Source organism: Rhinoraja longicauda, chromosome 42 (assembly GCF_053455715.1).
Source record: "Rhinoraja longicauda isolate Sanriku21f chromosome 42, sRhiLon1.1, whole genome shotgun sequence".
Lineage (NCBI taxonomy): Eukaryota > Metazoa > Chordata > Chondrichthyes > Rajiformes > Arhynchobatidae > Rhinoraja > Rhinoraja longicauda.
In genome coordinates, this window is record NC_135994.1 from 1,260,627 (window position 1) to 1,282,639 (window position 22,013).

At 40.9% G+C, this 22,013-nt stretch overlaps 1 protein-coding gene across 2 annotated transcripts; it reads left to right on the forward strand.

Annotated features, from left to right (window-relative positions):
- Positions 1-688: 688 nt before the first annotated feature.
- On the forward strand, positions 689-17,598 carry ptges3a (prostaglandin E synthase 3a (cytosolic)). 2 transcript variants are annotated; one of them, XM_078431257.1, is made up of 8 exons: positions 689-864; positions 9,992-10,105; positions 13,310-13,379; positions 13,704-13,802; positions 14,168-14,260; positions 15,200-15,274; positions 16,732-16,759; positions 16,843-17,598. In XM_078431257.1, coding segments are annotated over exons 1-8 (501 nt in total). In that variant the 5' UTR covers positions 689-862; the 3' UTR covers positions 16,863-17,598. The 2 variants fall into 2 exon arrangements, with proteins under 2 accessions (XP_078287383.1, XP_078287384.1); XM_078431258.1 differs by having other exon boundaries at positions 693-864; positions 15,200-15,262.
- Positions 17,599-22,013: the final 4,415 nt, after the last annotated feature.

The following is a 22,013-nucleotide window of genomic DNA, read 5'->3' on the forward strand; positions in this document are numbered from 1 at the left end:
CCTGAGCTTGTGAAATATGCTGCTCAAAAATGCAAATGTTTGCTGTTTAATTTGATCATTTCCTGTTATATAGACCCAACGTATATTTCATAAACGTGAGAAGCTTTTTACATAATTTAAATTTTACGTTTCCATGACCCCGCATGCAATATATTACTTCGCAATACAATGGCCATTGTGATGGAGGTGACCATAGCAGCCATTTTGAGCATAGAAAGGTCCCACAACCACCAGAGTCAAAACAAATGAACAATTAACGGTGGTGGATGATGAAAAACCTCATTCATCAGGCAGCGCTACATCACCTTTACCAAGGCAGCGCCAGATGAAAGCCTGCCCCGCTAGCAATCTAGCACCCATTGGTACTAGCAGTCAGCCTGGATCAGAGTTCTGGAGTGGGACTAAAATGGATGCCGATGAGCAGTGAAGGGCCTAGAAGTCAAACATTCAGCGTTTGAAAACGTGAATTTGGAACGAGGGGGAAACCAAACGCCTCGGGCATTAGATGTTACATCTGACTCATTAACTTGGAGTGGGTCGGCGCGGATTAGCCGCCGTGCGCGCGCAAACGTAAACGCACCGACCGGGTTGACGCCTTGGCGGAGACGACGGGGCGGCCCGCGGCCCGGAGCACGTGCGCCGGCCCCACCAATCAGCTCGACGGTCCGGGGCGCGGACGTCAGAGCGACGTGGTAACCATAGCGAGCGACGGAGCGAAGGCTGTGCGGGGACGGCTGTTGCGTCACTGTGTCTGGCCGAAGGAGAGAGCAGGGGGGAAAGAAGCCAGAGCGCCCTTGTCCCTACCACACTCGTGTTGCCAGCTTCTCCGCACCCGAGAAGAGCTTAACCACGACAAGAAAAAATGTGAGTAATGGATCAACCTTGGCCGCCCCCTGACGCTTTATTCTGTCTGTCGAGGGTATTAGGATGGGCGGGTAAGCGGCAAGAACCGGGCGCTTTTTTCGCCGCCGTAGGCCGCTGCTTATTACATGCCCCCTCCCAAACGAAAACACTCAAACCAGGGGTAGATCTCTTAGGTTAAAACTGGAATTGAAGGTAAAAGATGAGGAACACTTTTTTTTTTTGTAGCGTCACATACCTGGGCTTCAGCGAATGCCTGTGAATTTTAAATAAACCCTGTCTTTAAACCGAAGCGGGGAGAATTTCAGCAGCGTGCAGGTGACAGTTAGGCGGGGGGAAGGATTATTTAAACGTCCCGATTGTCTTGTATTTCTGAATGTGCAGCCTTTGGCTGTTCTAATGTATTGTTCGCTTGTGGCCGGTTAGTGTGCGGATGGTCAAAGGGGAAGGGATTGGCAGAGCGGCTGTCGGCCGGGACCGCGGCCGACCACACGTGAGCTCGAGCGGCGCGCAACCCTGCGAGGCGCGGCAGCTTCCAGCGCAAAATATCTTCCTTTTACCCGAAATAAAAGCCATGGCCGGGCTCATCTTTAATAAACTCTATTTTGTCTGTCCTCTTCTTGTGCATCTCACTCTCGGCAGCGCGAATGGGGCGGTTCTGAAATGATTTGAGTTCGGCGGCTTCTAGAAATTTCTGCCTGTCGCGCGCAAGGGCGCGCTCGCACCGCACCGGGCATTCGGTGATTTCTTCTCGAAGTATATAAATATATACGTTCTTTAAAAATCTCGAGGCTTTTCCCTCTTCAGCAGCGGCGATTGTTTGACGCCAATGGCGGTTGCTGCTGTGGCGAGAGGAAGGCTTATTTGTCCTTCTCCCTTGACTGTTGGAGGAGGATTTGATGGGAGCAGCGAGCGCTGTTGCGCAATGTGGAAGAAACCGCCATGACCTCGGCCCTGGGCCCGACCTCAGAGGCTCTGCTCGGCGCCCCTGCCCTTCAACTTCTCGTGCGTAGATTATAACCTCTCCCATTCTCTTCACAATCCATCTATCATTTTTTCCTCTCGTTTGTTGCAAGCGGCAGCATTACTCACGGATCCCATAGCTTAAATGGCAGACACGTTTGTCCCGTGTGTGCGCGTGTGTTTTTGCCAGGGCCGTCTCTGCACATGCGATAAACCCCGAAGCGTCGAACGACCGCAAGTGTTTAATTTCTATTTATAGTTTCCATCTATTCTATATTAAATCCCGGGCTTTGGGATGGCCGCTATTAAGAGTTGCATCTGCTGCATTGCGTAAGGGTTGATAACGTAGAAGGCAACGCGTTTATGATGAGTTATTATACCCTAGGGTGTCGTTGGGAAATAATATTTTTTTGCAGTACAGTTTATCTGTTCTTGGTGGTTCGGTTTTAAAGTGGAAGTAATCCGGTTTTGCCAAGGATATGGAGGAACTTTTGATTGCTGGCACCAAAAATTCATCAGTTAAAAGTCGGGGACCAATAATCAGTTGATTCCTAACTTGGGAGTCCGATGGCTCAAATTATTGCAGCAAATGGTAACTGTACATGGTATATAACAGGATGCTGTGAGCAAATCCACCACCGGCTGTGATATTTACGTGACGTGCGTGGTCTGACAAATGTACATATTTCATGATTTAATAGATATTGGGTAAAAGATTGTCCTGGTCTTTCCAGTCATGGGACAGCGTGACATTGTTTCTCTTTGTAAACATTTTTTTATCAAACCTGTTTCCAATTCCTGCTCCTACACCTTAAGAACAGTATTAAAAAAAATCTACATCAGTCTTCCATAGCTCTAACATTACCGGTGGGATAAAAAGCTTAAGCTTTATCAGGTAGTATAAGAAAATAACTGCAGATGCTGGTACAAATCAAAGGTATTTATTCACAAAATGCTGGAGTAACTCAACAGGTCAGGCGGCATCTCAGGAGAGAAGGAATGGGTGACGTTTCGGGTCGAGACCCTTCCTCAGACTGATGTCCCGCCCCCCTGACATCAGTCTGAGGAAGGGTCTCGACCCGAAACGTCACCCATTCCTTCTCTCCTGAGATGCTGCCTGACCTGCTGAGTTACTCCAGCATTTTGTGAATAAATACCTTAAGCTTTATCAGTATTTCTTCTGTGGGAGTTCCTGTATCTTTAGGCATCTGAAGAAATATGATTCCTGTATCTTAATTCATACCAACTAAATACTAATCACGGTGTGTATCATTTATCTAGCGTGGAACATTACGTCTGTTTACATTAACAATTTATCTGCATTTCTGGCTACTTGTACATCCTCTGGTCCATTCACTGGTTTAGGGTAACTTTATTAGTCATATAGAAATTTGCTCCAGAAACCTTGCTATCCATCTAAAATAGACAAAGTAATGGTGACAGCACCAAGTCCTAAGGCACTGCTCTTGGAACTCTGTTTCCTGACAGAAATTTCTTAATGTATGTTTATTTTATTTTCAGCTGGTTACTTATCCTTCAAGTTTATCCTGAATGGTCAGCTTTGACTTCAATGGCCTTTCATACAGTTTATGTATATTGACTTAAAACTACCCCTAACCCTCTGGATGGGGAGGTGGTGGAATTCTACCTTGTGTTCCCTCTGAATGTTACTGCTTGCCTTAAACCAATGCCCTCTGGTTGTAGGCAACTGTCATGGAGCAAAGTTTACTGTCTACATTGTCTATGCCCCTTATAATTTTGTACACCTCTGTCAGCCCCCCCCCCCCCCTCAGGATTCTTGACTCCAAGGAAAACGGTGTATTCAATTGTTCTTTGTACCTGGACGCTCCATCTCATGCCACATCCAGGTGAACCTCATCTGCAGCTTTTCCAGCACAATCGTGTCCTGTGACTAAAACTGCACACACATTCTTGATGTGACCTCACTAATGTCTTGTAAAGCTGAACCACGACTTCTATGCACAGTTAATGAAACCCAGCATCATGTGTTTCTGATTGCTGGATTGAAAGATACAACATGGCCCATCGAGTCCATGTCGGCCTTAGATCAAGATTCAAGGGGTTTATTGTCACACCATTTTCATACATGGTACAATCCTGTGTGAAAATCTTGTGCTGGAGGATTCCGTACAGTAAATTTAACATTAAATTATTAAGTGCAAGCATTAATTATCGAGTGAACATTAAATTAGAGTCCAGTTCAGGTGAGTTTCAGGGCTGGTTGGTTCAGCAGCCTGATTGCCTGGGGGGAAAAGGTGTTTGAGCGTCTAGTGGTGTGGGAGCTGATGCTGGGGGCAGCAGGCAGAATAGACCGTGGACCGGGTTGCTGGGGTCTTTGATGATCCTCGGGGCTTTTCCAACGCACTGCCTGGAGTAGATGTCCTGGAGGGAGGGCAGCTCGCACCCAGTGATGTGCTGTGCCGTCCGCACCACTCTGCAGGGCCCTTCGGGTGTGGCTGGTGCCGCTGCCGTGCCAGGTGGAGATACAGCCTGTCAGGATGCTCTCCACGGTGCCTCTAGAAATCCCTGAGGACCCGGGGTTTCAGGTCTAATTTCTTCAGTCGACTGAGTTTGCAGAGGTACTGTTGCGCCTTTCTTTGTGATGGTGGAAATGTGGGTGGTCCTTCACACCGTTCTTTGTTATCCCACTTTCGCGTCCACTCCCTAGGCACTAGGGAGGCCAATTATCCCACAAACCCCCACGTCTTTGGGAGGAAACCGGAGAACCTGGGGGAAACCCACACGGTCACAGGGAGAACTTGCAAACTCCATACAGACTCGTCAGGATTGAGCCATAGTCTCTGGCACTGTGTGGCTGCAGCTGTGCCACTGTGCTCCCATTTACCACTCCTTATCTAACTGTGACCTTCAGAGATCTTTAGATTTGAACAGCAAGCTGTCCACCCTTGCAAGATATTTTTCCTCCTGAGTTCACATTGACTGCTGTTAATTAGGTTATTGCTGTAATAAATCCTCTGGTGCTCCTGCACTAATCCAAGCTTTTGTGCTGTAAATCTTGGTGCAAGTTAGCTGGGAAAAAGAGATTCGTCTGAGATGGCAGTGGATTGAAAACTTTGCATTTTCTGAATTGGGCTGGCCTCGCTTTTTTTAATGGTTAGTTTGATGTGCAGTTTAAATTTTTTTTTAAAAATGGTAGACGATGGAAATTGATGAGCAGTAGCCCCGAATGAGAGACAATTAGGATTGGTGGTGAGAAGATAAGTGGGGGGGCTAAATAATTGTATTCCAGTGGTCTAGTTGTAACAATGATTTGTAACAAATTGCATGCCCGAATCATGCCTTTGTTACCTTTAATAAAGAGCAGTTTAACATGACTGATGCAGTGGTCATATGAAGGTGTTCTAGTTTACACAGAAATTGGTTATTTGTTATGAAATAAATGTTTTAACCAAAAATGAAATAGAATGCCTCATTTGTAATTGTGGACATTAAACTTGGGCTCCTAAAATCATTGCCCTAAAAATACCCAATGAATTCCACAGATTCATCACCCTCTGGATAAAGAAATTCCTCCTCATCATTTTAGTTTAGGGGTACAGCAGGAAAACAGGCCCTTTGGCCCGCCCCGTCTGAGTTGTATCCGCACTAGGGACAATTTTACAAGAGCCAATTAACCTATACACCTGCATGTCTTTGGAATGTGAGGGGAAACTGGAGCACCCGGAGAAAACCCACATGGAGCACATACAGACTCAGTACAGGCAGCATCAGTAGTCAGGATCGAACCTGGGTCTCTGGTGCTGTAAGGCAGCAATTTACTGCTGCATCACTGTGCCACCCCAACTGAAGGTACCTAATTTTATTCTGAGACTGTACTCTCTGGTTCTAGACTCTCCCATTACTGGAAACCTTTTCATGTCCACTCGAGGCCTTTTATTAGCCAGTAGGTTTCAATGAGATCCCCCTTCATCAGTTGGGGATGAAGTGAGTACAGGCCCGGAGCCTTCAAATGGTCCTCATTAATTAACCCAATCATCCCTGGGATCATTCTCGTAAGCCTTTCTGGACCCTCCAAAGCCACACCCATCCTTAGATATGGGGCCCAAAACTTCACAATGTGACACATTGTGCACATTTAAAAAAACTTCCTGCATATATCTCCTTTAAATATTGCCCATCTCACTTTAAAACAAATTTGCCCAGCACATTTCCTTTATCTCTTTCACTTTAAAGCTATGCTCTCTAATCTATTGACATTTTCACCTTGGAAAAAAGATTTTGTCTACCCTGACAATGATTCCTATCCCCTCAACCTCTGATGTTCCAGAGAAAACGATCCAAGTCTGTCCAACATTTCCTTGTAGCTAATACTCTCTAATCCAGGCAGCATTCTGGTAAAGCCAGATTTGCGATGTCAATATTTTGTAAAGTAATATTCAGAATTAGCTTGGCTGCAGAGATTTGTGGCATGTATAGAAATTCTGTTTCCGTGCCAGATGGGTAGGCTATAGGCAAAGTTGATTTGAGACGATTTGGGGTCTTATCGTCTGAGTGCTCATGGTCTACAAATGTGATCTTATGAACAACATATGCTTTTCGTCTGTGTGAAGTAGTTACATGTGTACCTCCCTCTCTGTAAATGTGGCATGGCAGAGACTAGAAACCAAAATGGGATTGGTGTCAAGTGCATTTTATTTTGTTGACATCAAATAGATTCTATGCAGTCAAATTCGGCCAAGTTTTCAGAATTACTTCCTCTTATAGTGCTGCCAGACCGCACAGCCAGTTGGGCTGCTAGCGGACAGTTCCGGCTATTTGGATTTGGTCCTGACTTCTGGTTCTGTTTGTGGAGTTTGCATGTTTTCCTGCAACTACATTCGTTTCCCCAGGTGCCTGAGGGAACTTAATGCAAATGTTGATGAATAAAATTGAATAAGTGTGAATGGGTGCTTGATGGTTGGTATGGACTTTTGAGTTGAAGGGCCAGTTTCCTTGAAAGCCCTCGATGTAATAAACAGGTCTTTATTTGTATTTGCCCTGAATCTTCCATGGCAATGAAATTTGTGCCTGTATACCTGGAAAAAATGCACAAGATTCAAGTTGATTAAATGGCAGTTGATTTGATGAAAAACGGAAATTCCTGAACACATCACACCTGGTCATCTTGGCACCTGTACACATTGGTGAACAATGCTTGAAATTTTGATATGAAGCTACATGTTCTCCCATGCCTGAATGGCCACTAAAATGGGCAGTGTAATTTGCAAAGATGAGTGAAATAGTCTTAAAGCAAAAAAAGTGGACTTTTTCTGTTACTGTGACTACCGACCGATAGGCAATGATGTTTAGTAATTGTCAAATATGCAAAATTGAAGTCAATTAGTGGCAATTGTAACTATCAGTAGTTGCTTCATACTGTATAAGAAGCCCCCATCTGAAAGAAGAAGCCTCCATTTCAACTCCACCAAATCCTCAAACAGATCTCCTTTTGGCCTTTTTTTCTGGGGAAAAGTACCCTAACTAGATTGTCTTTGCTTTATTGTCCTTAGCTTACAGGTTATAGGAGTAGAATTAGGCCATTTGGCCCATCGAGTCCACTCTGCCATTCAATCATGGCTGATCTCTGCTTCCTAATCCCATTTTCCTGCCTTCGCCCCATAACCATTGACACTCGGTCTAATCAAGAATTTGTCTATCTCTGCCTTACAAAATATCCACTGACTTGGCCTCCACAGCCATAACTATTGGTTTCTTTTTTTTTTGTAGCCATCTTATCATTTCTTTCTGTGCCATGATTCTGCATGCTGTTACTTTAATCAAGTCCACAAGAATAACAAGGCCCTTTCACAATTCAAGTATCTTTTTTCTACCCCACATTGTTAACCAGCAGCCTCGTGCTTTAGTAAACGTATAACGTGAGGCCTGATAATACTCCCCATTTCTAGTGCAATGTTCTTCACAGATTTCCAATGCAATTTTGCTGATGTAACTGTGATAGTTAAATTTTTGACATTTGCTGGTTTGTCCTGTATTTTTTTTCGGTGTGGATTTAGGAAACATTTTGATGTTTGCTCATTCGCATTGTTTCACTGTTCAGAGATGCATGATCAAAGCCTATTCCTCACAATATTCTAGTTTGTTTTTACTTCTACCAGAATATCCATAGCTCATCAAAGCTTAAATTGGAAAAATTGAATATCAATGTGTTCGTCAGAGCCATTGTGCCTGAACCATCACCTTAATTGATATGTGTGTAGATTTGTAAGTAATTGGGTAGTGATTCGAAGTGGTACTATTGGCAAGTAAACTGCAAAGATAGGGAACAGATAAAGATTTTCATGCTTACTTTACTGTATGATCTACTTGAGCTTTTAAGCAGTGTATCAAGATTGATTAAATGGGAAGATTTTCTCAACAGAAGTTGCATTTTTACATTTTCCAGATGAGGCAGGTCCAATGGTCTCTGTATATGAAATATTATTTTGCAGTGAGTACTGAATCTGTGGATTGGTAATCTTGATATTAAGCTATTCTTTAATGCATACCATATTTGTAACTAGAGGCAGTTGCACAAAATTCTCTGGTTGCCCTGAATATTTGTACTTTTCCATCAATAAAACCTCTTGTGTCTTGTGCTGTTGCCTCTGATTTTGTACATTTTAATTATCAATTGATTTTGCTGAGTGGTTCTTGTTAGGCTAGTCTTCACCAGTGGCTGATATTGGATATTATCCAGTTGACCATTGTTCATTCGCAGGCTTCAATGGCAAGTGTCAGCAGATCTGTTGCTGCTGATTCTGTTGCATGCACTCTTCTATAGGGTCACTGGTTAATGATGAAGCATATAAATCTGAGGTTTTTGCTGTTAGAAACAGCCAAATTCATGGAATTAGAGGTCTTCAATTGTGTACAGTTTTCTTTGGCGTGTGTGCCAGTGGGAAATAATATCTTCCAAACCTGTACTAGTTTTGATTATAGCCTGGAGTCTTTGGAATTTTCTCCATTCTTCCTGCACTCTCCCTCTGCCAATTTAAAAGAAAAAAAATTAAATCAGCTCTATTAATTGGCTTGCTCTTAGCTGCTATAACAGCATAACATTTTGCATGGATGTCCTTGGCTTCTGTGATAGTATAGTGCCAAAAATGCAGACATTTTACCTGCATTGGAGTCTTGGTTTCTGGAGGAAACTTTGTCTAAAAGAAGGCAACGGATTAGTGTTGAAGCACTGGATCGTTTTATTGATGAGAGAGAAGTACAGATGGGGAGGTTACTAGGTAAATGACCGATAAATGCAACAAGAAAACATTAGTTTTGTGCCTTTAACTATCACAAATTATTGCTTATCATTGTATGAAAATTGATGGATAGTTGACCAGCAAAAATGTCAGTCATTGGAGCTAGGAGTTAGAAATGGGCACCTGCTCTTTCAGACAATTTTCATTATGTAGCAGAAAGCAACAGATTATATGGGAACAAGGAAATAGATTTTCATTATTATATGTTTTCCCTGGTCTAATTTAGTACTTCAAATTTTGGTGGTGGTATAATGCCAAAAACAATGATGTAGCTGACACCCTTGGATAAAGTGTTGCCATTATCTTTTACCTTTTTTTCCCCTATTGCCCCACGTGCAAGTTATTTTGCTATTTTGTTGCCCAGGATCTTAGTTTATCATATCAGGTATGGGGTCTAAGTGGTGTATGCAAGCAAAAGTAAATTTCACAAATTATTCCTTAATGGTGTGGTTAACTTCTGTTGTAGGGTAATAGGTACTTTATAGTAAATGCTACATTGAATCACCTGGTTCTGAGGGGAGGCCAAATATTTTGAGTGCCCCATCCCAACACTCTGGGTCCAGTACAAATGGGAAACGTAGATCAATTTGGACATCTTGTGCTGAGATCATTGAACAAGACACCTTGTAAAATTAGTACACGATTTCCTGCATTCCCTTAAGATATTCTCCTTTTTCTATTGCTCCTTTTGTTTTGCTTGTGTGCTCCCTGCCCCTATCTGAATAGTTTGAAGCCTCTGACCTGACTTGCTTTTTCTTTCACTAGCAAAACCCAGAGACTAAACTGGCATCACTATTAGAATGTAAATACTTTTTGCATGCGGCTTTAAAACTTGTAGCTTTTTTTTCACACAAACTTTGTGATTGTTTTCGCTCCCATGATACTTTTAGGCAGCCAGCTACTGCAAAGTGGTATGACCGAAGAGACTACGTCTTTGTTGAATTTTGTGTAGAAGACAGTAAGGATGTTGAAATAAATTTTGAAAAAGAGAAGTTTACATTCAGGTACGTAGTAGATATTCAATCGCATTTATGTCAAATTGTCTTTCGCAAATTTAGGGGGCGGTTTTTGTATCTTAAAATTCAATCTGAAAATAATCTAGGCTCTAGTAGCTGTGATGCTTTTGTCGTAGCACTGTTCATAATCTGAGTGTTTTATAGTTGAGTGGAATTTTTCATTACTGAAGTGTGTCTGAATGCCTGTGATTCTATTGAGATTTTGGTCACATTGTGACAGTGTGACTCCACACGCCATTTCTCTTCCCCCCCCCCCCCCCCCCCCCCCCAAAAAAATTTATTGTTGGAGTTTACGATCTTTAAGTCTTTGGAACATTAACTGTTAACTTTTTGCCAGCAAAATGTTCTTATCATTTGGTCATCGTGGACATCTTGGCACAGCACAAGATTCTTGTGCCGTCAGCACTAAATGTAATTTGCGTGTATCTTTGTCTTGTCTTCCATTTCTGTTTTTTTTAGGTTTCCCTATGCCACGTACTGTTGCTTAGCTAAGTAGGCAAACCAGTAATATTCTTGTACTGTGTGCCAAGTAGTATGTATCCCTCTTTCAAATATTTTTCTCTTTTGTGTGGATGTGCCTAGTTATTCCTTTGTATAGGTTGATTGGCAAACCACTGTGGAGAATCTGAATTTGCACCTTGCTACTCTAAAAGCGCAAAACATGGAAGACTAAACTTGTACACCAAGATACTGACATTTCTCTCGTATTCTTACAGAAAGGTGAAAATATTACAGATTGCATTATAATTTAGGCGCTTGGAATAGAATGTGAAGCTACATGGGGAAAATATGCCTCTTTGTTTTTTCGCTAAATATGAGTGTTGCATTCTGGGTCTGTTGATTGGGGACTATTTGAGCTGAGCACGAGTTCTAACATTTTTTATTGATTCAGGATAGATCTATGTGATTTCCTCTTGGAAAGTGCCTGGTCACACACTTTCTCTGCTTCCACGTAATTTGAGATTGGAGATTATTGTTAAACCTGGAAATTTGCAGCCATAACTGTTGTCACAGTACAATGAATGGGAATAACAGTTGTGCATGTTGTTATGTGCCAGTTTATAATGGCTTGAGGTTTGCAGGCAATTACTGTAAAATTTTCCAAATGGAAATGCACAGTGCTGCTTAACTGACCAAACAGTTTTTGTTTGATTGCTGTTTCCACTTTAAAGCTAGTGCAGGCTGTGTTTGTTATTGTTGTTGACTGATTAAGAGACTTTCTTGAAATTCACCACTTTGGACATTAGGTTACTGACCCTATTTTGATAGTCCTCTGGCACTCATGGTATCTTAATTTGACTGCAGAGTTGAGCTTTAAATCCAGGCTTCTCATTGTGCCCATCAGCTGCAGCCACCAAATGATGAAAACAGCAGCCTAGCTGCCTGACTGACCCACTCAAAAAAAGGTGGTGAACCTGTGCACATTTTTTTTTTACAAAGTGGTGTGATTTTTGCAGCATTTGTGTTTTCTGACCCCCCCTGGAAAACCAGTCTACATATTTAATGTACGTTGAAAATCATCTATTTTTAGTCCAAGTGGAATCAAGGTACAGCATACCAAACATCAACGTCTGCCCTAACCTCCGACTATGATTGTTTCTGGTGTGCACTCCAGTCCCATTTAAAGTGTCAGCGCATTTGATGCATTGAGTATATGAAGATGATGTAAGTAAAGTCTTGGCATATACCTTGAGCTGCACAAGGTTAATAAAGAACATCTTTGCGCAAAAACCTGCAATTTTGTTTTCATGGTCCTGAATCTACCTGCAGTTCTTTTGGCTTATAAGTTATAGTTAAAAACTAAAAATCAAATCTGGAGCTTTGTATTTCTGTACATTTCCTTAACAAATTGAGCGGTGAGATTGTCTGCAGTTGGCTATGAGAAACCTGCACATGACAGTTAGCAGTACCAAGCACGGTGTAGGAGTACTTAAGGTTCTTGAGAGCCAGTAGTCTTTTTCTCATTCATCTTCTGGAGGTCTCAACTTTTAGAGATGCTTTTAAAATAATTTGCAACATTTAACCCACATTGTAATTTAGTGGATTTAAATGAAACTGGAAATCTTTTAAATTTGAACTAAATTCACTGAATGTGCACTGTTTGCTTCAACCTCTTTAAAATGTGTTTTATAATGAAAGTTTGACCTGACCATTAAATACTGTGATTAGTGTGGCATTAAACCATGCTGAACGTGAATGTCCCCAAGGATTACCTGTCCCACAGGAGGTGACATCTCAGATGACCACCAGTCCACTGGCTAAGAGGGGAGAACCTGCCATGGTTTTATTGTGGCAGGTGCCCAATGAATACTTTGACCAGTCTGTGTGTTAACATTGAATCAGAGGTGTTTAGGGTTAGCTGTGCTATTGCCTTAATTTTCTCAAGAAATTGAACTGAGCAATGCCAGATGGAAAAAAAAAGTTTTTTTTTTGTTGTAGATGTTGCCTGAGCTGAGGGCACATCTTTGTAATTCAGGCATTTATCAAAACTGAAAGTATTGCAAATGAAAAACATTTAAAGTAAATAGAGGGTAATTAAGAACAAATGTCATCAAATTGGGAATGCATGAAGACCATCAGGAGCCGGATAGTTGAGGAAAGATACTCGGGATAGGATGCACACCATCTTGTCAGCATAATCTATTAATTCCCTGATTCCTAAATAAAAATATGAAATGAAAACAGATGATAGAAATACTTGCACATGATTTAAGAAAAAAACATTAATGTTCGGTCAATAACCTTTTTCTAATTGATATTTTAACTGCTTCTCTCCAGTACTTTTGGTGTCCTGCAGTGTGTAGTGTTCAGCTTCTTTGAAATATTGAAAGTGATATGCAATAGATATCAGTGGGGTGGGGAAGAGAATTTAAGGAACAAGTGTTTGGGCTTATACTTTGAGACAGAGTGGAGCTTTTGAACACCTTGCCTATCTAGTTCCTTGAAAGGGTTTATACCTGACAGCAAGATGACATCAAGAAATTGTCTGGATGCTTTCTTTCCGGTGGTATGAACACCGCTACGTCTATTGACCTAGGATTTTGTGTACTGCTAAATTACCTTTTTTTTAAGAATTGCGTCAGAAAATATGGCATGATATATTTTAAAAGTCTTGTTTTTTGGCATTTAATATTTGAGAACATGGTATTGAAATTCACTTTTTTTTTTGTATGGCATCTCTTTTCATTGTAGCTGTCTTGGAGGAGCTGAGAACGTAAAGCATTTTAATGAAGTTAATCTTTATAATGCAATTGACCCAAATGTAAGTATTGGACAATAAATGAGCCAGATAAGTAATATCCTCTACTACTTTGGTCATGCTTGTGCCAATGCTTGGCTAAGAAACAATGTAATGATCAATATTGAACTCTGTCAGTGGAGCTGTTCATTTTTCCACTAAAAATGCAATAGTGGTTCTCTGTCCCTTTGGCAAAGTGTAGTTAAATTATTTGTTAAATCCTTGTATTGAAATTCTCATTTAGGGGCTGGAGAGTAGATTTATTTACAATTTAATGGGAGAATAGTTGCTGCAATGTCTAATTGTATGAATCTGTATAGTACTGGTCAATGTTGTTCCTTTATGTAGGATTCCAGACACAAGCGGACAGACAGATCTGTCGTGTGCTATTTACGAAAAGGAGAATCTGGTCAAACATGGCCACGGGTCACCAAAGAGAACCTAAAGGTAACTAGGACCTTGCAATCTATATACTAAAACTCATTTGTTTGTTTGTTTGTTCCTGAACTACAGCCAAAACGGTACACGATAGCGCAACAATTTTAGGCCCACCTTACTCACCGTCGTCCCTTTGGTGCTAATGGAAGAAGTTTCATTGAATTTTATATTTTTAAAGTTATTCACATTTTAAAGTTTAAATCTATCTCCTGGGGGGAAGGATAAAAGGGGTTGAGGGGGATTTAGTGGAGTGGAGGGGGGAGGAGATGGTTCTGCAGGAGAGATTTTGGCCCAACGGGTCCACTTGGTCTAGTATTGTTCTAATATCCTGGTTTTTTAAATTACTTTAAATTACTGACTGACAACTTTTGCAGTTGAACTGGCTCAGAGTGGATTTCAATAACTGGAGCCAATGGGATGATGATCCAGAAGAAGAAGATCTATCCAGCTTCGAAAAGTTCTCACAGGTAGGGACATTGATTTATGTAATTGGCTAATATATATTACTGCATATGGATATACATATCCTGAAGGGGTAGTTAACATTTGTTGAGTGAGGGTCAGTGATCAGTTTCTGGGAAATGGATGTCTTTTGAATAAATACTTAAAGGAAGAAACTTGATATTTCGGGAAGTAAACTCCTGAAGAGTTGAATTCTTGATAAAATTCAGCGCACGCTAAGATTTTGATTTGCTTTCCTGCTGAATTTGAGTTCTTTCACCTAGTTATATATTTGCTCAGCATCCCAAAGTATACAACTACACAATTAATTGTTCAAAAATAATCTGGTTGTCATATAGTAAACATACACAGTACAGTGGACAAAACCATCTAAACTAAAATGTTCCTTGCACAATGGCACTGAGATTTTTTTTTTTTTACTTTCTGGTTTGGCAGGAAACTCCCGTTTTCTGCATGGGAATGCTTTTATTTATTAAAATTCTGATATGAAAGCGTATTGTGTTTTCTGCTTGTGTTGCATACAGTTTCTCAATAAATAATGACAGTTTTTAAAAGATCTAAGACTTTTGAACCTCAGTGACTATTTTAAAAAATCACCTTGATTTATATTGAACATGCACTTGTGCTTGCCCACCACTTAATTACTTTATCTGAACGGGGGTGTTAATGGCTTCAACAGGCTTTGGGCTGTGGAGGTGGTTGCAGCTGTGACAGTTATGATATTCAAACACTGTAGGAAGAATCTGGACCTTTGGCCCTCAGACCCATCCTCCAGAAATTTGTAACCAGTATCATAGCTAAAATTAGTGAAGGATTGAAATGTAACTATTCTGGTCTGTATAAATCAGCACCACCCCATGTTTTACTAGCCCCCATTTCAAATGTCTATATTAATGTATTGCTTCGAATTCAGTTTAATTTTTTTTTTAAATACATCTTTATAGATGATGAACAATATGGGAGGAGATGATGATGGAGACATCCCAGACGTTGATGGAATGGACGATGTAAGTATGAAGGTACTAGCTTAGATACTACCTGAGTTTTATATGTTTTTAAATTTGTAAAATGGAAATGATTATGCAGCAATCAGGCTGTTATAGCTAAATTTGGAGGGATCAAATCAAGTCCCTTCAGCTACTAAAGTTTTATGGCTTTCTGTTAAGTAGTGTAGATTGCATATAGTAATTAATTGATTTAGCCTTTGGAAAGGTGAGTATCAAAACTGACTGCTTTAACTGCCTTCTGTTGCAGAAGTCATGGTCCACAGTATAGTTAACAGCAATAGTTTAAAAACATCAGTTGAGAACGATTTTGGCAGTGCTACACTTAAAATTGAGTTGATGCAAGCCTTGGGTTTGTATATTATCTGGTTGGCCATTAATAGTTATTTTTCATGGAAATTTTACTTCCTCGATTGCTAGCTCCAATTTTGCAGGTGTAGACAGTCCTTTGGTGCCACAGTTATTCGTGTAAGACTGTCTAACTCTGGTTTTTGTGCATTTTCAACTCTTCCCTGCTCTCATAGCCCTTCAAATTTCAGCCATATGAAAAGTTGATATTCCTACCCCTCTTAAAAAGCTTTCCTTGGGTCATTCACCAAATGATATCTGTTAGCTTGTATTGTGTTGGATTTAGATGTTACACAAATGTAAATTAAACTTAATGACTAGAAATCTTTCAGTTGTGATGGCAGTCATGGTTAAGTCCTATTTTGGTGACTCCATACTTTTTCTAGCAACTGAGTCCCAGAAAGTATGTTCTAACCAAAAACACATTGTTGTAGGTATGTAAAATGAAGATGTGTGCAGTTTGTGAATTTTCAATGCTTCCCATAAGGCCAGATAGGGGCAAGCACAGATGTGATACTCGGCAGATAGGGATGGTACAACGCAGATAGGCTTGGAACCAGGTCAGTGCAAGATACATAGTCAGGCTAAGGTATAAAGTTTATAAATTTGGTGCTTATTGATCGATAATGTTCCTTAAGTAGAAAAATCGGTGCACCCCAGATTGCAAGAATTTGAGACTCAATGCTATAAATTTATACTAGAAATTGTTTTTGAAGAGAAACTAAAAACAGTATTTTTGATGTAGGTCTGCCCACTGTCTAAATGGGCAATACATTTTCACCTATAGTGTCCCACTGGGTTCTTGTATTTGAAATTTTATTCCATCTGGTGCATGTGGTGATCACTGCAAATGTATCAAACTGTGCCACGCTACACCAATTTAATAGCCTTTTGATAATCAGGGTATGTGGATTAAGCTTCCTTTTTTTTTTCCTCTACCTCAAATTATGTCTTGCGTATTTTGCTATGGGATACCCAATTGCAGTTGTGTATTTGAGAACATATGGGACATAAATGGACAAGTTTGTCCCACTGAGGATATCCTTGTGCTAACTATAAAGTGAATTTCTGAAATTTGTAACATTTAGTAAATATCTTTTTAATTTTTACCTTTTGCTCTTTAGGATGGATCACAGGATAGTGATGATGAAAGTAAGTAGATTTTTGTAATTTTGTTTGATATTTATTTTGTTTTCACTGGTACTTGGATTCTGATCTTTTTGTTTTTCTTTCAGAAATGCCAGATCTAGAGTAAATGAATTGAGGGGAAAAGGCTTCGAGGAATTGGAAGAAACGCATTCATTAAACTGTTAATTTTTAACAAAACAATTATAAGTTGATAGCTGTTCGGGGCAGTGAAGCATCTTTCAATCCATTTTCAACCTGTTTAAAAGGCTTTTCTAGGGGTCGATGCATACCAGAGTATTGGACAAAATTGCTCACCAATACAGGACAATATAAAGATATGCCATTATGCATATTATATGCCAGATTAAAATATGCCAGGACATGAGCAAAAATTATTTATAGTGATCTGAATTTGTACTGACTAGCACTAAACCTTGTAGTTGGTTCCTATACAATCTAATACTGTATTCCTTCTGTTTCAATTAAGCCACCTTAGCTAATTCTGCAGCAGTTAGGATGCTGAGGTTTTAATAAATTTTCAAAGTGGCTTCATCTCTTAAGAATTGGCTCAAACTATTAATGGTATTGGTTGACCCTTAAGCTTCTACATCTGTTAGTATGATGAGTGATAAAGCTGTACATTGTCGCTTGTGGATCTTAAGTGGCTGTACATTTAGATGACCAAAAGTGTATTTGCACTGTCTTGAGTATGAATGCAAGTTTTGAAAAACTGTTAATACACTATCTTTAGGATGTATTTTGTGAAATCTGCTCAGTACAAGCTGAAAACCTCAATTTATGTCAAATGCAATGGAATTTTTTTTAAGCCTACAATATCTTTCTAATAAACTGTTAACACTTAACATATTGGGGTTTTTTTAAGACAAGTATTGCATGAATGTGAAGAATTTATTCCCTAAAATATCTGCTCACACTGAAACAAGGTTATACTTGTGTTTCCTTTTCTTAAAAATTTCCTGCATAATGTTAATCTTCTTGAATTATAATCATTCAAGCAAGTGAAGAGCATTCCATTATGGTCTTATCGATGATGAAAAGATCTTGTCAAATACTTTATTTTTGTTTGTGGTATGTTGCTGTCATAGGTGATGCCAGCATCATTGACAATCTCTAAATGATCTTGAATTGAGGCAGTAGTTAAGCAATCACACATGTGGTTCTGGAGTTGCATAAAGGAGTGACTAGGTATGAATGGCAAATTTATTTGCCTTATGGCCATTAGTGAAACATGTATTTACAATAAGAACAGAAATAAACATAGAACAGCACCACACAGGAAAAGACTGGTCTACATGTCCATGCTGAACATGATGCCTACTTAAAACTAATATCTGCCTGCACGTGATTAACATTACTCCATTCCTTGCACATTCATGTGTCTATCTAGAAACGCTAGTGTTGTATCTGCTTCCATCATCACTCCTGCAGAGCATCCCAAGGACCTGAACTGAGCCTTTTGTAAAAAGCATATTTGATTTTCATGTCTCCTTTTAAGTTTTCTTCCTCTGACCTTGCAGCTTTGTCCTCTTGTATTTGACAATTCCACCCTGGGAACAGATTCTGTCTATCCTATCAACGCCTCTTCTAATTTTCTAATCTTTTATTCTGTCTCCAACACTAGAGGAAACAATCTGTCCAACCTCTCATAGCTAATGCCATTCTGGTAAATGTCTACACCCTCAAAGCCTCCACATCTTTACTGTAATGGAGCAACCAGAACAGCAAGCAATCAATGTGTTCTAACCAAAGTTCTATCAAGTTGCAACATGACACAGACTTGTATACTCAGTGCCCTGACCAATGAAGGTAAGCATGCCATATGCCTTCTTTACCACTCTATTTATTACCTAGTCCTACACACAAGGGACAATTTACAATCATACCAAGCCAATTAACCTGTACATCTTTGGAGTATGGGAGGAAACTGGAGCACCTGAAGAGAACCCACGCGATCACAGGGAGAACATGCAAGCTCTGTATAGCAACACCCATGGGTCTCTGGCGCTATAAGATAACAAATCTACTGCAGCACCACTGTGCTGCCCCAGGTACTGTTCGCAACTATCAAACCAAGCACCCTTGCCACTTGTGCCCCTTGGGGTGATGTCCCTTTCCTTGTTTGAGGGGTTCTTCTCTTCCCCCCCCCCCCCCCATATGTTCCAATGACGCTAGTCTGGTCCTCCCCCACAGGACCTTGGTGTTGGCTACAGCATAGCCGGAGACTGCAGGTGGAGGGGCTGTCCGCGGGGCGTGCAGTGTTTGGGCGAGTCGCTGGTCACGTGACTTGATTGCGTGGTCAAAGCGCCCCATCTACAGGCCTATCACCGGCTGTCTACCTACTTGACCGCGCAACACAGGCAGCGAATCAGCGGTGTGGACGGTTGTGGGTGCAGAAGCGCCAACCGTTGACTGCGCTCGAGAGGGAGACTTGCCGCGGAAAAGCTGACGGTGAAATACCAGCGGCTTTGAAGGAGGCTTGGTTGCATTTGTTCAAACATGTAGGTGTCTGTTAGCAGAGTTGAGATAATTTCTTGCTAAGGCAGTTAAGTTTAACGCCACGAATAAATAAAAGTAAGCACTCTGCCTCCTGAGATGTTTAGGTACAATTCCATGGCGACCATCCCGAGGTCCCACCGAACGGGCGTGCCTCATATATGACCCTTAGTGATGAGGAGAAACAAGGAACTGCAGATACTGGTTTACAAACAAAAATACACAAGTGCTAGAATAACTCAGCGGGTCAGACAGAGTCTCTAGAGTCGTTTCGGCCGGGACCCTTCAGACTGATTGGGGGGGGGGGGGGGGGGGGGAGAAAACTGAAAGAGAGGATGAAGGCAAAGCCTGGCGTGTGGATGCAGGTGCGGGGATAGGCAGATGGTTGGACAAAGGCCCGAGATGAAAATACATAAAGGTGTGAGATAGGTTTGATACAGAGTGCTGGAATAACTCAGTGGGTCAGGCAGCATCTCTGGAGAACATGGATAAATCAGAAGGGTCCAGACCCGCAAAGTCACCTATCCATGTTATCCAGAAATGCTGCCTGACCCACTGAGTTACTCCAGCACTTTGTGTCTTCCTTAGTGATGAGTGCTGGAAAGATTTGGGCTGAAGAAGACATCGTAGTTGAGCCCATTGCACAAGCTTACCCGGTCAGTTAGCGTTCCGGGTGGGGAATACCATGTTGCTGAGGTTTTAAGGTAAATCTAAGTTTCAAGGTAAAGCGAGGTGGTTAGTTTTCATGAATGGGTAAATTTAAGAAAATATAATTATAAGGCACATTTTTTCAAAAATAAAAGCAAAAACATTTCCTTGCTTGAAAATTTGATATTCTTATATATTGAATCTGAAGAGTTTAAACTTTTAAAAGTTTACATTTTAGGAAATGCTTGCTATAATTACAGCCCCTATGTAAAAGTCAGCTCTTACCGGAGAGATGGCAAGAAAATAATCAACGGTAAGTTCAGCGATAAATTGACCGTGTTTTAGGTGTTGCAGAATAAACTGGCACAAAGGGGTTTGAGTGCTGACAGGTCAAGTGGCAGTGGAGAGCAGGCTCCCCTGGAGTTTGAACAGGTTGCATTTATGTATAGTATTATCTGATCTGATTGGATAGCATGTAAAACAAAGCCTTTCACTGTACGTCGGTACACATGACAATAATAGACCTAAACACCTCAGTCCTTCAGGATCGAGGATGAACTTGCTCCCACTCCAATTCTGTGCCTTGATTGTATTCGCGTATATTATGATTTGACTGGATAGCACGCAAACAGGATTTTTCACTGTATCATGGTACATGTGACAATAATAAACCAATACCGATATTAATTTAGGAATATTCTTGGATCGGCATAAAGTTGGGTCAATGAAAAGAGAGAAAAGTATTCCTGTATTATAATCAGTTCACACTAATTTGCAGCCAGGAAATTGTACTGTTGAGTTGCTGCTCAAGAAATGTTTTAAATAGCGCACAATGCAATCTGGATAATTTGCTAATTTATGAGGAGGTGACTCATCATTGATTACATTATGCTGCAACCAGGATCCAGTCAGTGCTATGCACTTGGTCTCTTCAATTTGTGAAATGATAATAAAAACAGAAAATGTCTGAAACCGAACGTATTTTAGGGTTGTAGAGAGGGGCAAAGGTGGAGAGAATAGAATTTCTATGATAGGGCAGGGCCCAGGGAAGACTGAATGACTCGAGTTGTGTTGGTGCTGGGCGGCAGAAGATGAACATGGCTCCGTTAATCACCACTCATCTTTCAAGACGGGGTGTAAATAGAGTGAGAATAGCAGAGAGAAGAGTGCTGGAAGTCTGAGATATGAAACACTGCAGTTGCTGGAAGTCTGAGATATAAAACACTGCAGTTGCTGGAAGTCTGAGATGTAAAACACTGAAGTTGCTGGAAGTCTGAAATAAAAGAGACTGCCAGAAATGGCCAACAGGTCAGGCAGCATCTGTGGAGAGTTAAAAATAGAGTTAATGTTACAGTCAGCGACCTTCTGTCAGAACTGACCATCTGGCTGCTTAACTGAAATTGTTAAATTCAATGTTGGCTCCTGAGGGTTGCAAATGTGCCTGGATTGAAGATGGTGTTCTTCTAGCTTAGAGATGCAGCACCAAGTCCACTCTGATCATTGATCACTAGTTGACACTACGCTGTCACAGGGAGAACATGCAAACTCCACGCAGACAGCACTCGAGGTCATAATTGAACCAGGGTCTCTGGTGCTGTGAGGCAGCAGCTCTACCAGCTGCACCACTGTGTCGCCCTGTCTTGCAGCAAATTACTTACACAAGGTTTTAAGTTTCGGTTTATAGGAAGTGTGGTCCTGCTAGTGTAAACTTTTGTTACTATGAGCATGGATAAGTGCTGTGATGATTAAGCTTGGATTGTAACAGTGAGTTATAATAAGTGTGAGTGTAACATTACCAAAGGACAGCCTGTTGATCTGAATCCAAAAGAAAAATAAGGAGGAAACTGCAACTCACACAAAACCTAACCGACACATCAAGAGCTACAGTATGGAATGCAATGGCAGTGGTTTTTCTTTTATGGGGGAGGTAAGAACAGTGTGTAGCCCTGAAGTAACTGTGGAGCCTGGCAGCTTTCCTTAAGATATCACTGTTGCAGTTAAGTCATGTCATTGCTAATCTTGCAAAGCAACAGAGCAGTTGGTAACAACATTACTGCTGCATAGACTTCTGAGAATTAGCTTGTTGTTTGCAGCCTGCTATATCCAGCTATGGATT

Bases quoted from the DNA above. Each gene is read 5' to 3' on its own strand.
- ptges3a (XM_078431257.1), top strand. The intron at 10,106-13,309 runs GTACGTAGTAGA...TTTTCATTGTAG, and splicing joins AAAGAGAAGTTTACATTCAG to CTGTCTTGGAGGAGCTGAGA. The intron at 14,261-15,199 runs GTAGGGACATTG...ACATCTTTATAG, and splicing joins GCTTCGAAAAGTTCTCACAG to ATGATGAACAATATGGGAGG.